This window comes from Triturus cristatus, chromosome 1_2 (assembly GCF_964204655.1).
Source record: "Triturus cristatus chromosome 1_2, aTriCri1.1, whole genome shotgun sequence".
Taxonomy (NCBI): Eukaryota; Metazoa; Chordata; class Amphibia; order Caudata; family Salamandridae; genus Triturus; species Triturus cristatus.
Window position 1 is genome coordinate 23,178,470 of NC_140580.1, and position 14,409 is coordinate 23,192,878.

General features: G+C 47.3%; 1 protein-coding gene across 1 annotated transcript in view; it reads left to right on the forward strand.

The window, feature by feature from the left end:
- Positions 1-14,409, forward strand: part of MYBPH (myosin binding protein H) — a 160,133-nt gene that overhangs the window by 53,700 nt on the left and 92,024 nt on the right. Inside the window, exon 5 of the mRNA XM_085600181.1 lies at positions 13,441-13,636. Coding sequence (XP_085456307.1) covers positions 13,441-13,636 — 196 coding nt within the window. The remainder of the gene's footprint in view (positions 1-13,440; positions 13,637-14,409) is intronic.

A 14,409-nucleotide genomic window follows, 5' to 3' on the forward strand; every position in this document is an offset into this window, starting at 1 on the left:
ACAAAGATGGCTGGTCTCACCATCTGTCCAAAGCAGACAGCATGTGAGTGTCCATACTGACTGTGGACAGTCTGACGCCATCTTGTTCTAAATAGCGCGTTCACCACGCTGCCGCGATCACTCCCCCCGCCCCTCTCTACTGCAGCAGGACTTCTCGTCATAGGATCGAGAGCGGCAAACAGAGTACCAGCAGCCCTTCACCAGCCCCGCCCCTATCGCCAACCGCAGCCCGGGGAGCACAGTGCCTAACACACCGCAGCAACATGGTAAACAATCTAGTGTGCCTCAGGGTTCTTTCTGGCTATGTGGGGAGCAATGAACAGGGGCAGGTGTGTGGGGAGCTCTGGCGATTGGACTCACCGGCAGTAGGAAGTAGAGCATCATCCACAGGACGAGGTACCAGGGGGTCGATTTGAAGAGGCGAGCCATGCTGGACACGCGAGCGGCGAGGGAGGATGAGGGTGACACTCAAGATAGAAAAGCAGCTGCGCGCACCACAGACACCCTGCACGGCTGCCTCCCGGAACATGACTGGCAGCGCCTCAAGGTATGAGACACGCAGATAAGTGTCATTGCTGTCTCCACACGAAGAGTCGCAGCCCTGGCTGCAGGGAACTAACTCCCAACACCGCACCCATTGAAGAAGAGAACTCACGGCATTGCTCCCATTAAAAGTGCAGCAGCCCTGCAGAGAACTCCCTGTAGTGCCCCATTAAAAGTTCAGCAGCCCTGCAGACAAGTGCAACCCTGGCCACCATTAAAAGTGGAGTAGCACAGAGCTCCCAGTCCTGCCCCTGTTAATAGTATGGCAGTCCCGTTGAGAAGAGTCACTTTTTCCCCCGTTAAAAAATGTAGCAGCTCTTCAGAGTATTCCCAGTACAGCTCCATTAAAAGTGCAGCAGTCCTACGGATAACTCCCAGTACAGCCCCAATCAAACTGTAGCAGAAGGCAGCACCCCCACAAACTAAACCATTCACTCAGAACTCAGTCTGCAGCCTTCCCGCCTTGCTTTAGCCTCAGGGTATGAGGATTGCTCCAACACCAGCGGATGCAAATACTCCGGGCACAGAAGCGTGCAAGACACACATACATTTTTAAAAGGCAATAGCAGAAAGCAGTCTTTCGAGACCTGAGCAGGACTTGGGTACATCTGCGGCACTTTCATTCAGACGGTAAAGAAGAGAGAATGGTAAAATGCTTGACTCTGTTTACCACTGCATTTAATATGGGCTGCTCATAACACTAAATTCATCCACTGTGTCATTCTGAACCCGCCCCCCATTTGCTAATCAGTTGTGCCCCCAAAAGCGACAGTCTACCACACTACACCAGCTGCTCTCGACCACCTCCCCAGTGAGACAAGGGATGCTCATAGAGCCTGTCACTGCCCTCCACTGACGAGTCCGAATTTGGCTTTAACATCTTAGTAATTGCTCGCATTGCCATGCATAGGGGTGAAGGAATGGAATACTTTGCGGATTAATTAACAGTAGGTACGTTAATTTTTTTCTACTAGTCCTCGTTATGCAGAAATTCAAAAGCCCTCAAGGCACAATTCTTCAGTGTGTGATATTTCCTTGGATTCCACTTGTGGCCACACAAATACGTGTCAGTCTACAATAGCAGATGACTCTTTTTTTAAACAATGAAGATCAGGACAGGTTCCTGCAGCAACAGGCAAAAAACAATCTTTTAAACTTTTAATACTATTTTTACGTGTCCTCTTCAGTACAACCACATACATAATGAGTCTAAACTTCAAGCTACTCTGAAAGTAGAGGGTTGGAAGGGGTGGGGCAATGACGTAAGGCAGGTTGCACGAGGTGGGCTGCAGACACTGCCCCTGGGGGCGCTGTCTGCCCCTGGGGTAGGCTAGGAGCCGCCGGAGTGACCCAGGGAAGGCGTGGGAGCCCCATGTGCAGGTAACGCTTATGCCTGAATTTAATATACTCATTTGCAATATATCTAACATGGAAGCCAAAAAAGTGACATCTGTTTGTGGTAGTATTGGGTTAAGGGCTTTCAGTAATGGAAGGAGTCTGTTGTGGGGACGATTTCAAGGTACAGACCAAAACAAGCATTAAAAATGCAATAGGTCTCGCCTTTAATTAAGTTAAACCCATTTGCTTTGCTATACAATACATTAGCAAAGCAAATGGCTTTAACTTAATAAAAGGCAAGACCTATTGCATGCTGCCCAGTGTAAAGTGCGTGTGCTCTCTATGGTGAAACATGGTAAGATTGGTCTACACCTGCTTGGCTAATTTAATTTACCTATCAGTCCCCGGTAATGGGGTATCTCATATACCGGGGGCCAGTAAATTAAATGCTACTGGTAAGCTTGCAGCGCTAATTGCGCCACCCACCAAAGTAGCCTTTCAAACCTGTCTCAGGCCTCTGCCATTGCAGGGCCTGTGTGCTCAGTTTACTGCCGCTGTGACGTGGCACATAAAGTGGGTGCCACGTCTGTAACCCTCCTTTTTCTGCATATCAGTCACCCCTAAGGTAGGCCCTAGCAAGCCCTATGGGCAGGGTGCATTTTAGGTAGAAGGTAGGACAGACATTGAGGCTGCCTCTCATAGGAATGCATTTGGTATTCCCTGATAAGTGCTTCAGTGGTAATTTCTAATATGAGAGGAGCGGCGTGGTAAAGTTTGGTATGTTTGGAATAGTAATAATAAATGCTGTGTAATGGTGTGCACATATTTATTATCACTATTTTAGAAATGCCACTTTTAGAAGTTGGCATTTCTGTGTGCTATGTGTCTTTGAGCCTGCCTGATGTGTATTGCATGTCTGGCTCTGGAGTGACAGGGCCTGGTGAGGTGTGTGGCTCCAGAGGGTCTGGATGAATTAGCGCTAGGCTGAATGGGCAGATCTGCATTTGGAGTAGTAGTAGGAGTAGCCCCTGAACCTGAATAGGTCTGTGCCTGCCTTGTTCAATGCTGGCTCCGCCCTCCCTGTGGTGTGTCTGGGGCCAGAGCTTAACCTGACAAAGGAGGGTGTGAGCACTATATAGAAAGTGCTTCAGTAGCCCCCAGAACCAGTTGGGACTGGTTCTCCAAGCCCTGTGTCAGGGCAGAACAAAGAGCTGCCTACTATACATTTTTGGGCTGTGACCCCATGTCTATGGTGTGCTTGGGTGCTTGCTTGTACCTGTTGGGGCCTGGAAGGACTGCTGCGACTGGAGGCCCTGCCGTGAGACCCAGCTGCTGCTTTCTGAGGGTCCCTACGTGCTGGCTGCCTGTACCCAGCTTTGCCCCTCATACTTTGAGACTTAGCGCCTCGTGAGTGCTTCAGGGTTGCCTGCCTGGTGCCAGGAAGCAAGAGGAGTGCCGGTGCCCTGCAGCGTGGGCCCACACCGCCCGAGACGTGAGGAGTACCCTAGGGGTCTTGCCACCTGTTGTTCTGAGGGAATTCCGGCATGGGGATCCCCCGTGATGCCTAGCAGTGTAGCGGGAGCCTACCCCGCATTTTGGTGCACAGAGAAGCCGCCGCACTACGAGCGGCGTCCAGGAAGTCAGACAAGCTTCTTGACTGTGGGCGGAACCGGAAGAAGCATGACGTGGAAACAGGAAGAGAGCCATGGTCGACAGACTTTGCTCCGTGTGTGCTCCCAACGAGGCAGCCAGGTCAAGATGGTGTCTGGTGGTGGGGGGGCGGAGCCTACCCCACACTCGAGGGCATCCAGGGCCCCAAAAAAGAAGACGGACGGTCGCGGCCGGCCGGATGGATGGAGTGCTGTGAGAGCGGACGCCAGGCAGAGTTTGCCTGGTCCAAGGCGGGGCTCCCATAATGCTGAGGAGAGCCCTGCGTGCAGCTACACGTTGGACGGTGCCTCGCGGGCTTCCGGCTCGCACCCACCCTATTGTCCCAAGTGGTGGTGAAGAAAAAGGAGTCCCGGTGAGTGGGGCAGGAAAGGCATGGTGGATGCTGAGTGGTTCCCACAGCTGTGCAGCCATGTCTGGGCAGCTGCTACATCGGAGGGGGACTTCTTGGCTGAGAAACGCTAAGGGTGGATTGCACCCTCACACTCCCATTGTGTTTTGGGCCCGTGGGGCCCCTGGTTCTACAGCAGTCACAACAGGAGGGCTAGTGGCGGTCCCAGGTGAAGAGACACACAGAGAGGAGCCCTGACTTTTGGACAAGGGCATTGCGGGGCAAGCCCAGGAGAGGGCCCTCGCTTGGGGAACACCAACTTGGGAACAGGAACCCAGCGGCAGGTGTTACTATGGTGCACAGCTACTGAGGTGATCATGTTTTGCCTTACAGGCTGGCCTAGGTGATGTTAGGATGTGCACCACTGTTGATGAGGTTTAGGCATAATGTGTTATGCTCAGTACCCATGTGTGCAGTGTTTATTACAGTACACTGCTGCTGATAATGTGGAATGCCTAATGTGATTTATGCCTAGGTGCCTTTACTAGTAGTTACTGGTTGTTTTATTACCTACTTGTTCTAATGGTTCTGACAGTGGCCTGATTGGCCCTGTCATGGATATAACCCCCTGTGAAGTATAACTTAGTGCCAGTCGGCACAGTATATATTGTGTGATTAGGATCTAATGTGTTTATGATAATACAAAGGCAATTTTTTTATATAACCTTGTGTGGAGTCTCTTTTATGGTGTGCCTAGTGTGTCGCTGCTGTGTGTGTGTTGCACAAACGCTTTACAAATTGCCTCTGGGATAAGCCAGACTGCTCTGCCAAGCTACCAAGGGGGGTGAGCAGGGGTTATCTTCTGTGTGTAACTCCCTTGCCCTGACTAGAGTGTTGGTTTCTGCCTGGCTTAGGCACTTGCCCCAGCCAACCAGAAATCCCTTTTCTAACACACCCTCTCACAGAACCACACAGCCACTCATACACCCATTCACACAAACACACCCACATACACACCCACGCAATCACTCACACACCCACTCACAAACCCATGCAGCCACTCACAGACGTACAAAACAACTCACATGCCAACTCAAACACCCACAGAGACAATCACACACATACACAACCACTCACAAACCCATACACCCACTCATACACCCACAAACCACTTGCAGACCCACACAGCCACTCATGGACCTACATAGCCGCTCACACACCCACCTACACACCTACTCACACACCCACTTATGCACCCACACCACCACTAACACACCTACTTATACACTGACACAGCCACTCACATACCCACTCACTCACCCATACACCCACTCACAGACCTACTAAACCCCTAACATACCCACACTACCACTCACACCTATTCACCCCCCCCCCCCGCTGGAACCAGTGAGCATAGGGGCTGGTTCATGGAAGGAGAAGAAAGTGGGTATAAAAGCGCCCCCACTAAGTCAGAGCCATAGAATTACCCATTCAGCCTTGTGGGGCAGCAGGCAAGGACAGGTCCAAGTCTTGGGGCCACAGCTCACGCTTGTTTTTTTAAACATTTTTGCCAGAGTTGCGAATCCAGCGTGGTTTTCTGTGAAAATTAAAATAAAAATGCTTTTTTGCCCTGGTGGGGTCCCCAACACCAGAGCTAGGGGATCAGGGTATTCCTACCCTGCCCCTTTTTCTTTAAAAAAAATGAAATGCTGGCAGTCAATCAGATCTCAGCACGAGATTGGGAGGGTCCCTAGATATACAGATTTATTTTTTCTTTAATATCTCCCAAACTACTATACATATTTACAAAAATAATCTAAAATGGTTCTTCCTGGACCAAGAGCTACCCGTTTGCCAAGTTTGGTGTAATTCTGTCCAGCGGGTCGGGCTGTAGTCGTGTCTAAAATTTCTATGGAAGTTAACATTGGAAAAAAAATTGTTTTGTCCCCCTCTTTTTGATGGCCCTGTGCTTTGGGAGCGCACTCGACTTTGCTCTGCCTACCGGATTGAAGATGCAGTCTGCCATCGTGTGCCACATTTCATTTCTGCTGCCAACGCGTTTCAAGGTTTTTCAACCCCTTCTTCCTGGGCAATTCAAAAAATGACATCTGAGGCTCGCAGCTGTTTCATTTCCATCAATTTATTCAGCAAATTAATGGCCCCCAGTGGGTGGATACAATTTATTCAATTCAATTGCATGATGGGACATCGAGTCTTGAGTGCAAGAAAGACAATTTTCCTTTGGTAAGGTCAGATGTTCATTTTTGTATTTTCATTTCTTTTAATACCTATAGTAGGTGCAGCTCATTCTGCCAGGCTTATTTCGCATATAGAGCAAAGTGCAAATCCAGTAATGTCCATTGTACAGCTGATTACCATTTTTTCAGCCAACAATGGAACGAGGATGACTGTGGTAGAGGATGTGGGTCTCATAGCGGGGCGGTTCTTGCAACTGCCAGCATGGGATCTGTGTTTTCATCAGCAAGAAATGCCTTGCCTGGAAAACTGACACCATCTGGTGACTGAGCACTGCAGAGGCCGATGCCGACGTAGTGAGGTGGTTTTGGCGCTATCGATTTTGATGATGGGTCCCCCTCAACCCCGAGGTTGTGCCGTCTTTTAAGTTAGTTTATGCTGTCCGTTTCACAATGCATTTTTTGAATACCAATAGCCTTTGTACCGGTGTAAGACGCCTTGGACACTGACACTGCAATTACAACAGCATTCGGATTGCCTACGGAGTTGCTGACTATTCAGTTGCATTATGGGATTCGAAGTCTCGAGGGGTTTGGCGCACGTGCTCGATTGACTTGGAGGTACAAATTTACTCTTTGTTTTAATATGTAACCCCGAGATGGGACTACACTTTATACGGTCCCCGTGCCTCTTATCAGCAGCAGTGTGATGTCAACATCACGGCAGAATTCACTGTGACTTTGCATTTTGGGTCAGAGGTCATGTTGATGCAGATTTGTTAGTAGCTCGGGAGAGCTTTAACCGGGGCATTGGTAAAGCCTAAGGGACATGAACAGCAATGAACGGCAACATCGATGTTTTAATTTTGTCATGATACATTTTATGATACAAAGGCAACACAGGATTTATGTTTGGCTGCACAGTTTTAATGCCCGTATTAATCCCACTGTGCTGGATGTCGATGTAATTTATATGCACAATTGTCCATGCTGTATTTATTATAGGTATTACGAGCTAAACTAAATACACGCACTGCGTGCATTATTATGTATGATATGGCTTACCTGCATTTTATGCTGTTTTTCAGCTGTAGTCAGCATGCATATGTTGTATTTTAGCTGTTAGTTGATTTCATACCTCATAGTATGTTTTCTATGTTTACTCATTAGTCCAGTGGGAAGGGTTATATAACACAGGGGCAGTATAGTGCCAAACTAGATTGATAAAGGCCTCTTGGAGGCTGAAACGCGTCTCTCCTTGTGCTTGGGATTGAGGGTGACCTGAATAAATAAATAAAGAAGATTCCAAATCCTGAACCACTTCGCGTCCGTGCCTTCTTCCATGGTGCTGCTGTGGGATTTGGTTGTTTGTTACACACACACACTCACACTCACACTCACACTCACACTCTCTCACACTCACACTCTCTCACACTCACACTCTCTCTCACTCACACTCACACTTTCTCACACTCACACTCTCACTCTCTCACACACACTCTCACACTCACACTCTCTCACACTCACACTCTCTCACACTCACACTCTCACTCTCTCACACTCACACTCTCTCACACTCTCCCACACTCACTCTCTCACACTCACACTCACACTCTCTCACACTCTCACACTCACACTCTCTCACACTCACACTCACACTCTCTCACACTCACACTCTCTCTCACTCACACTCTCTCTCACTCACACTCACACTCCCTCACACTCACACTCTCTCACACTCACACTCTCTCTCACTCACACTCACTCACACTCACACTCTCTCACTCTCTCACACTCTCTCACACTCACACTCTCTCACACTCACACTCTCTCACACTCACACTCTCTCACACTCTCACTCACACTCACACTCACACTCTCTCACACTCACACTCTCACACTCTCTCACACTCACACTCACACTCTCTCACACTCACACTCTCTCACACTCACACTCACACTCTCTCACACTCACACTCTCTCTCTCTCTCACTCACACTCTCTCTCACTCACACTCTCTCTCACTCACACTCTCTCTCACTCACACTCTCTCTCACTCACACTCACTCTCACACTCTCACACTCTCACACACACTCAATACTAACATTTTCATTGTAAAGGCATGCAATGGAAAGGCATATATGTGGTAACGGTTGCATGATAAAGGAATTGCATAGTAATGACTGTGTTCTAAAGGCTGTTTCCCAGTTGAAAGTATCTATAGATTTAGTACTGTGGGAGAGGGAAAGAAGAGAGGCATGAAGCTTTTGTGTATGGTAAGTCGTGCTTGATCTGCCAGATGCCATTATGAAGTACAAGACTTTATGGGAAAGATTGCATGAGGTGGGGTGGAGTCACTGGACTACTGAGAAGAGGGTGGTGAAACTAGATGAAAAGCGAAAGTATCGCCTAAGTTAGGAGCGTGATAAAAGAGAAGTCAGGAAGCAAAAGGCTGTGATTCCCACAGTGAGAAATAAATAAAGGGTGTGAATTTTCCGAAACTCGAGGGCATGTCATGGGTGGCCAGATACAGTATGTAGGGGTCTAATATATAAGTTTCAAAACTGACATTGCTGTGCCTTTGGATACTGGTCAGGTGGTAACATATTGAGGTGAAAAGACTAGGGTCACTTTTGAGATGTTTAGCTTAAGGTGTCAGCATGGGATCCGGGAGGTCTTCGATTCTGCCTGGTGCACAGTGGGGGAGTGCCGAGAGACAGGGTTAGGATGTTTGTATATGTGTGAAGTCAGTAATTGATACCAAACAGTGGATTCGTTCTCTGTATGGGAGAATTTATAGTGAGAAAATAGGGAATACCTTGTCCTGGGGCTTGGAAAACTCCACCAGAGAGCTTGGGAGGTGATGCTATTTCAATTAAGGAAAAAGATTGTTTATGAAGTTTTTATAAAAATCGAGGAAGAAACTAAAGTAAAAACAAGCATTGGCATAGCCAATAGGTCTCGCCTTTGGGACCTTATAAGAGTGTGAGGAAATACTGTAAGCAAATATACAGAAACCCAGTTAACGTTCTTCTTTATTGTCCTGCATGTGTAAATATTTTTGTAATCGACTGATACATGTTTTTATTGTTGTATGTTCATCATTGTAATGATTTTTATTAATCCAACAATAAAGTCATATATTTTAGATAAAGTCTCAGCCAGTGGCAATCATTTTTTGTCCATTGTGCTACTTCACACTGAGAGTAATCAAGTGCAAACATCTTAGTCAGGATTTGTTTGTGTTCCCGTCCAGAAGGGACATGACCTGGCAGTTTTGTGCTAGACTTATGCTACCACAGCAAAGTCAACAACTTTGGGATGGAGTGTAAGAGCAGGGCCAAGCCTGAATTGCATATGGCTTGCTCCCAGTCTGTAGTGGAACTGGTAGCAAAAATACCATGAACTGGAATCCGGCATAGTGTAATCACTGGTGGCTAAGATTAATTCAGGAATTCTATCAATCACTTTTTTGTTCTTGTAGTTACAGCTTAGTACTATTACACATAACATATATTTCCTGAACGGCTAACATCCTATAATGGAATTTGATCAAGCACGTTAAATGGGCAGGTGTACGGGAGGAGGGGGCAGGTGTAAGGGAGGAGGGGGCATCTTCGCCGTCTTGTGCTGGGTTTGGAGTTCAGGGTTTTCTGCCTTCCGAGAAGGGGGAGGGGGTGACAGATCAATTTACAACTCAAAAGTGAAAGTGAAAGGCGGCAGAAATCTCCAGCTGGAAATACCCTATCTGAGAGACACTGGGACCAAGGGGAAAAGAGACACTAGACGACAGGACGGAAAGAGACGCCCCGGGGTTGTGAATGGCTCAAGGGGTGGAAGACCTTTTGTGTGAGACGGAGACACAGGCACCCGACGCAAAGGAAATGCAGTTCACGTGGGCATGAGACCTGAGAACCAGGAAGAGACAGCCATGCTGGGGATGAGACGGTCACCAAGAGACTGAGAGATTCATTCTTATGTAGAGACACTGGGGTAGGCAGACAGACACCCCTTGAGGCAAGGAGACACGCAGCCAGGGTACAGACAGCAAAGCGGCTTTGAAAACGACCATGAGGGAGAGATACTCACACCCAGAAATTAAGTCCCTCAGTGCAGAGACTCACCCGCAGCAGCACTCAGCAGTAGAGACAGTTTGTAGATTGTGGACGGCTGCGCCATCTCGAGAGTGCTGAAGAGTGGACGAGTGACCGCCGCAGGGCGCAGGAGACGTGTGATCCTCTGCTTCCAAGTCAAGCTGCCTCCTACGCTTGGCGTGTCAACACTGGCAATGCGTCCTGCACTGGTGTCTGTCTCTTCCGTGTGCCCCAAATGTGCTGTCGTCGCTGCTGCAGTGCCCACCCACTCAGGTACAGAAGCACTGCCACGAGACGCCTCTTATCGCGCACGTCACTTGTTGCTGTGCAAGTAATGCCCGAAAACTCAAGGTAACACGAGGTGTGCTGCAGGCTCAGAAACTGCAAATTCTATGCTGCCGGAAGTGCTTCAGGACCGGAGAACCACTGCCATCTGGCTGAACTGATTTGCAAAGTCTGAGCTAAGTACTAGAGAAGTAAGGACTCCCACTGTCCAACAATGTAGCCACAGCAGGGAAAATAAATAAGGGCCTCTGGGAATCACATTGCCACCAAGCTCCTCGCATGGCCAGCTGCCTGAGAAACAAATGGACTATCACTCTCTCAACGAGGCATTGGGTCTTTTGATACAATCACCCGCTCCACCACAGAGCTTAAATGTCATTGGTACTGCTGAGCTGTGCTGTGACTGCAGAGCCATGCTTGGGGGTGGCTTCCAGTCAAATGAGGACCTTCCAAAATTGTAAACATCTTCCTTGGTTTATCACTGACCTCTTCTCAGGTACAGCACGCGTTTTCATCAGGGGTGATAGTAACAACACAACTAGTAACCATCTCACTCCTACAAGTGTGATCATTCTGACTATTTCAGGCCCCCAAAGCTACAAGAATGGCTAATAGTAATTTTTTATTTAGATTAAATTACTAATTGCCTGTTGCTGTGGGCATCTTTAAATTATCAAGACAGTGCCCACTTGTGGCAGACTGTCACAAGCTCCGATGTTGATAATAAGTGCCGGTGCCGAGCACCATAAACCACCGGCTCAAATTAAGCACTGTAACCAACAACATTATGGCCATCCTTTTGCATTTGACCGGAGCACTTTTCGATCTCTGCTGTCTACACCCACAACTGCCCCCTCCCGACAGCCTGGCACATCAGCTTGACTGGAAGGCACGCTGCCAGCTGAGATAACGGTTTTTAAGGCCTCACTACTGGCGTTACCTGTGCACGTGCTAGCAGAGCCCTGTTTCTGAGTGATGGGGGTCGGGGAGGTGGCGGCTTTCTTCCCGGTTGCTTGTTTCATTTGCACGACTCCAGAATAAAGTGATCCATTTATTATAATTATCATAAAACATGCTATCAAAAATGCTTGAATGCGCCCAAATAGTGAAGTGCTACACTGGCGCAAAAAATAGTCAGAAATACACGGGAAAGGGAAGCGGCCAGTAGTTTACGTCATGTAGTCAGCAGGGAAACACAATGCTATTACCTTGAAAAGAGTTCACAAATGGAGCAGCGGTGCAAACTGCTTCTCTGTAAAGGGCCCTTACAACAGCACAAAGTAAGATGTGTTTCGCGGGAAAGGGCAACATTGGAGCATGCCAAAAAAGCACGCGTGAACCCCTGACCGAGCCTCAATACCCTCTCCTTTCATGCCACTCCACTAGTGCAGGGTACCCAATTAAAGGCCTTATTTCGTATTTTTTGTTCTTTCCCGTTCTGAGAACAGTCTGGAGAGCCCGTGCATCTGTATATACAGTTTTAGATCCCGAGCTTCGACAGGGAGCAGTGCTACCCCCAAGCCCATTCCACCTCCTTTTGCACCACTGCACCACCCACAAAGTGTCTACAGAAGTTCAAACTTCGGCTAGCTTCATCAAGAGAAAAAAAACACAAGGGAAGCCTGCTCTCAAAGCTGGTGCACCCTCACAATGAAAGCTTTCTTCCACACTGGAGTTTTGAAAATGTTTAAGACTGGGCAGGAAATAATACTGCTTGTCTGTACCCTACCCCCAGCGCACTTAAAACCACCCAATTAAAATACCCCCTTCGATGCAGCCTATAGGTATCCATATGTTTACGTTTCCTGCCAGCAGCTATGCAGAGGCTGGGACAAATAACTCCATGAGACAACCAAGCTCTCTGAAAAGCCAGGGCCAGTGCAAGTGCAATCTGTTTCCAATGAACGCGAGACATGGGTGCGATAATTGGAAACAGATGGCGCTGATGCTCGCTCTCACAAGCCCTAGGCCTGGGCGGATGCAAAGGTGGGACATGCATCCGCCTTTGCCCAATTGCTTGCTGTCTTTCTTAGAATGACGCATGCAAAGGCCAATAGCCTGTGACCATAAAAACATACACACGCACGAGCATGTGGTCAGAGTTTGAAGCCCTTACATAAAGCCTTGCAGAGCAACGCATGCGCGCTGGCTGAGGCGAGACCTAATGAAGAATGTTAAGGAGAGTTTAGCTTTACTGAAACTATATAAATGTTTAAAAAGAATATTCAAAGAAAATTCCTATCGCGTGTATACGATATCATCTTCAAAAACATGGCTGGAGCCCAATGCCTCGTCATCCCAGCACCCAGTCCACTCAGATGAATTCTGGTAAATGCAGTGCACAGTAACACTTACTTCCATTAAACAATCCTTTGTTTTCCCCATGGTTGGTGCAGCCTGTGTTGAGTATCTCTAGACATTAGCCCATGTTTCAGGATAGTTGTTCTTTATCAGTAGAGAGTAACACATACAGTTAGAGGTTCTGGGAATGCTGCTGAATATCAACTTCAGTTTGTCAATGTGTGGCTACTTATATGCTCATAGGGCTGCCATGATTCTTTTTAGAAATGTAAAAATGTTTGGCTTTTGACGTTGTCGTTGGTCAGCATCCATATTAGCTGCCTAGTAAGACAAGACAGGTTTCTGCAAAATACACTTACCAGTAGCTCCTGTTTATTCTCGTCATTATGAAATGCAATTTAATATGTATGGACTATATTTGTTTTTTTTACTCAAAGTTTGTAACTGTTTGCACATCATGCAGATAGTGGCAAGAGTTTCCAAGACTACAATTCCTCTTGGAAGGCAGTACTACTCATCAGAGTGTCTGTAGTATCCCCATGTGCCTGGTATATTTTGTAACTATACCCTCCTCCTTAAATGTTCCATAATACATTTTGCAGAGGTCTCTTTTGCATTTGTTACAACGTCACCGTTTTAAAATGAGTAGATGTCTATATATTTATGTCACGCTATTTTTTCTAGGGCAAGCCCAGGCCACAGGTGAGCTGGACTAAAAATGGCCAGCCTTTGGACCCCAAGCAAGTGAGTGTACGGAACAGTGACAAGGACACCATTCTGTTCATCCGCAAGACGGAAAGAAAGGATTCTGGAAAATATGAGGTGACCGTTCAAATTGACAGCCTGGAGGACAAGGCAACTATTGATATTCAAATTATCGGTAAGGGGCCGCGGTATTTAAATATGATTGTGAATTAATATATTGCGACAGAAATGATACCATATAAAGTGCAATGGCCTGTTTGACTCTGACCAGCACAGCATGGGGACCACGTTTTTCCCCTTCCGCTGTTATCCATGCCTTTTTTTCTACATAGATCTCTCTCTTCCACTCTTAGTCTGTGTAACTCCTGCATTTCCTTACGTTTACCACTATCTCTCACTCCCAGCAGCTGATGCGTGGGATTCCTGTTGATGAAAGCATACCATGCCTCAAGTGTGCATAACTCTTCCCTCCTCTCTCAGCCTCGTGGCATCTGATGCTCTTGCCTCCATTCCAGGGCCATTTACTATCTACCTACAAAATCTCTGCACAACTTGGTAACTGGTTAGTCCCTCGTTGCATAAAATGTTCTTGCCACATCTCCTAATTGTGTTGGAAATCAATGGTTGAAAAACACCTGAATGTGGGAGATCAGAGACCAGTGATTGGTTCTTGTGAAACAAGGCATTTATCTATATGAGAAGGCCACTGATTGCAGAGTGGATGTTCAGGCCATTTTGTGGTTTAGTAGAGAATTCATCATTATTTCTGAGTGCTGCATCCAAAGCATTGTATTCGATAAAGCATTATATTATTACACATATTCATAAGATGCAGGAAGTTATCAGTCATTTTTAAAGGAAGTCAACACTTTAAAGTTATATTTGTCAAATTAGGGTACTAAGTCCCATGATCCTGTCATGTTTATTTTTGGGAAACAAACTCATCTT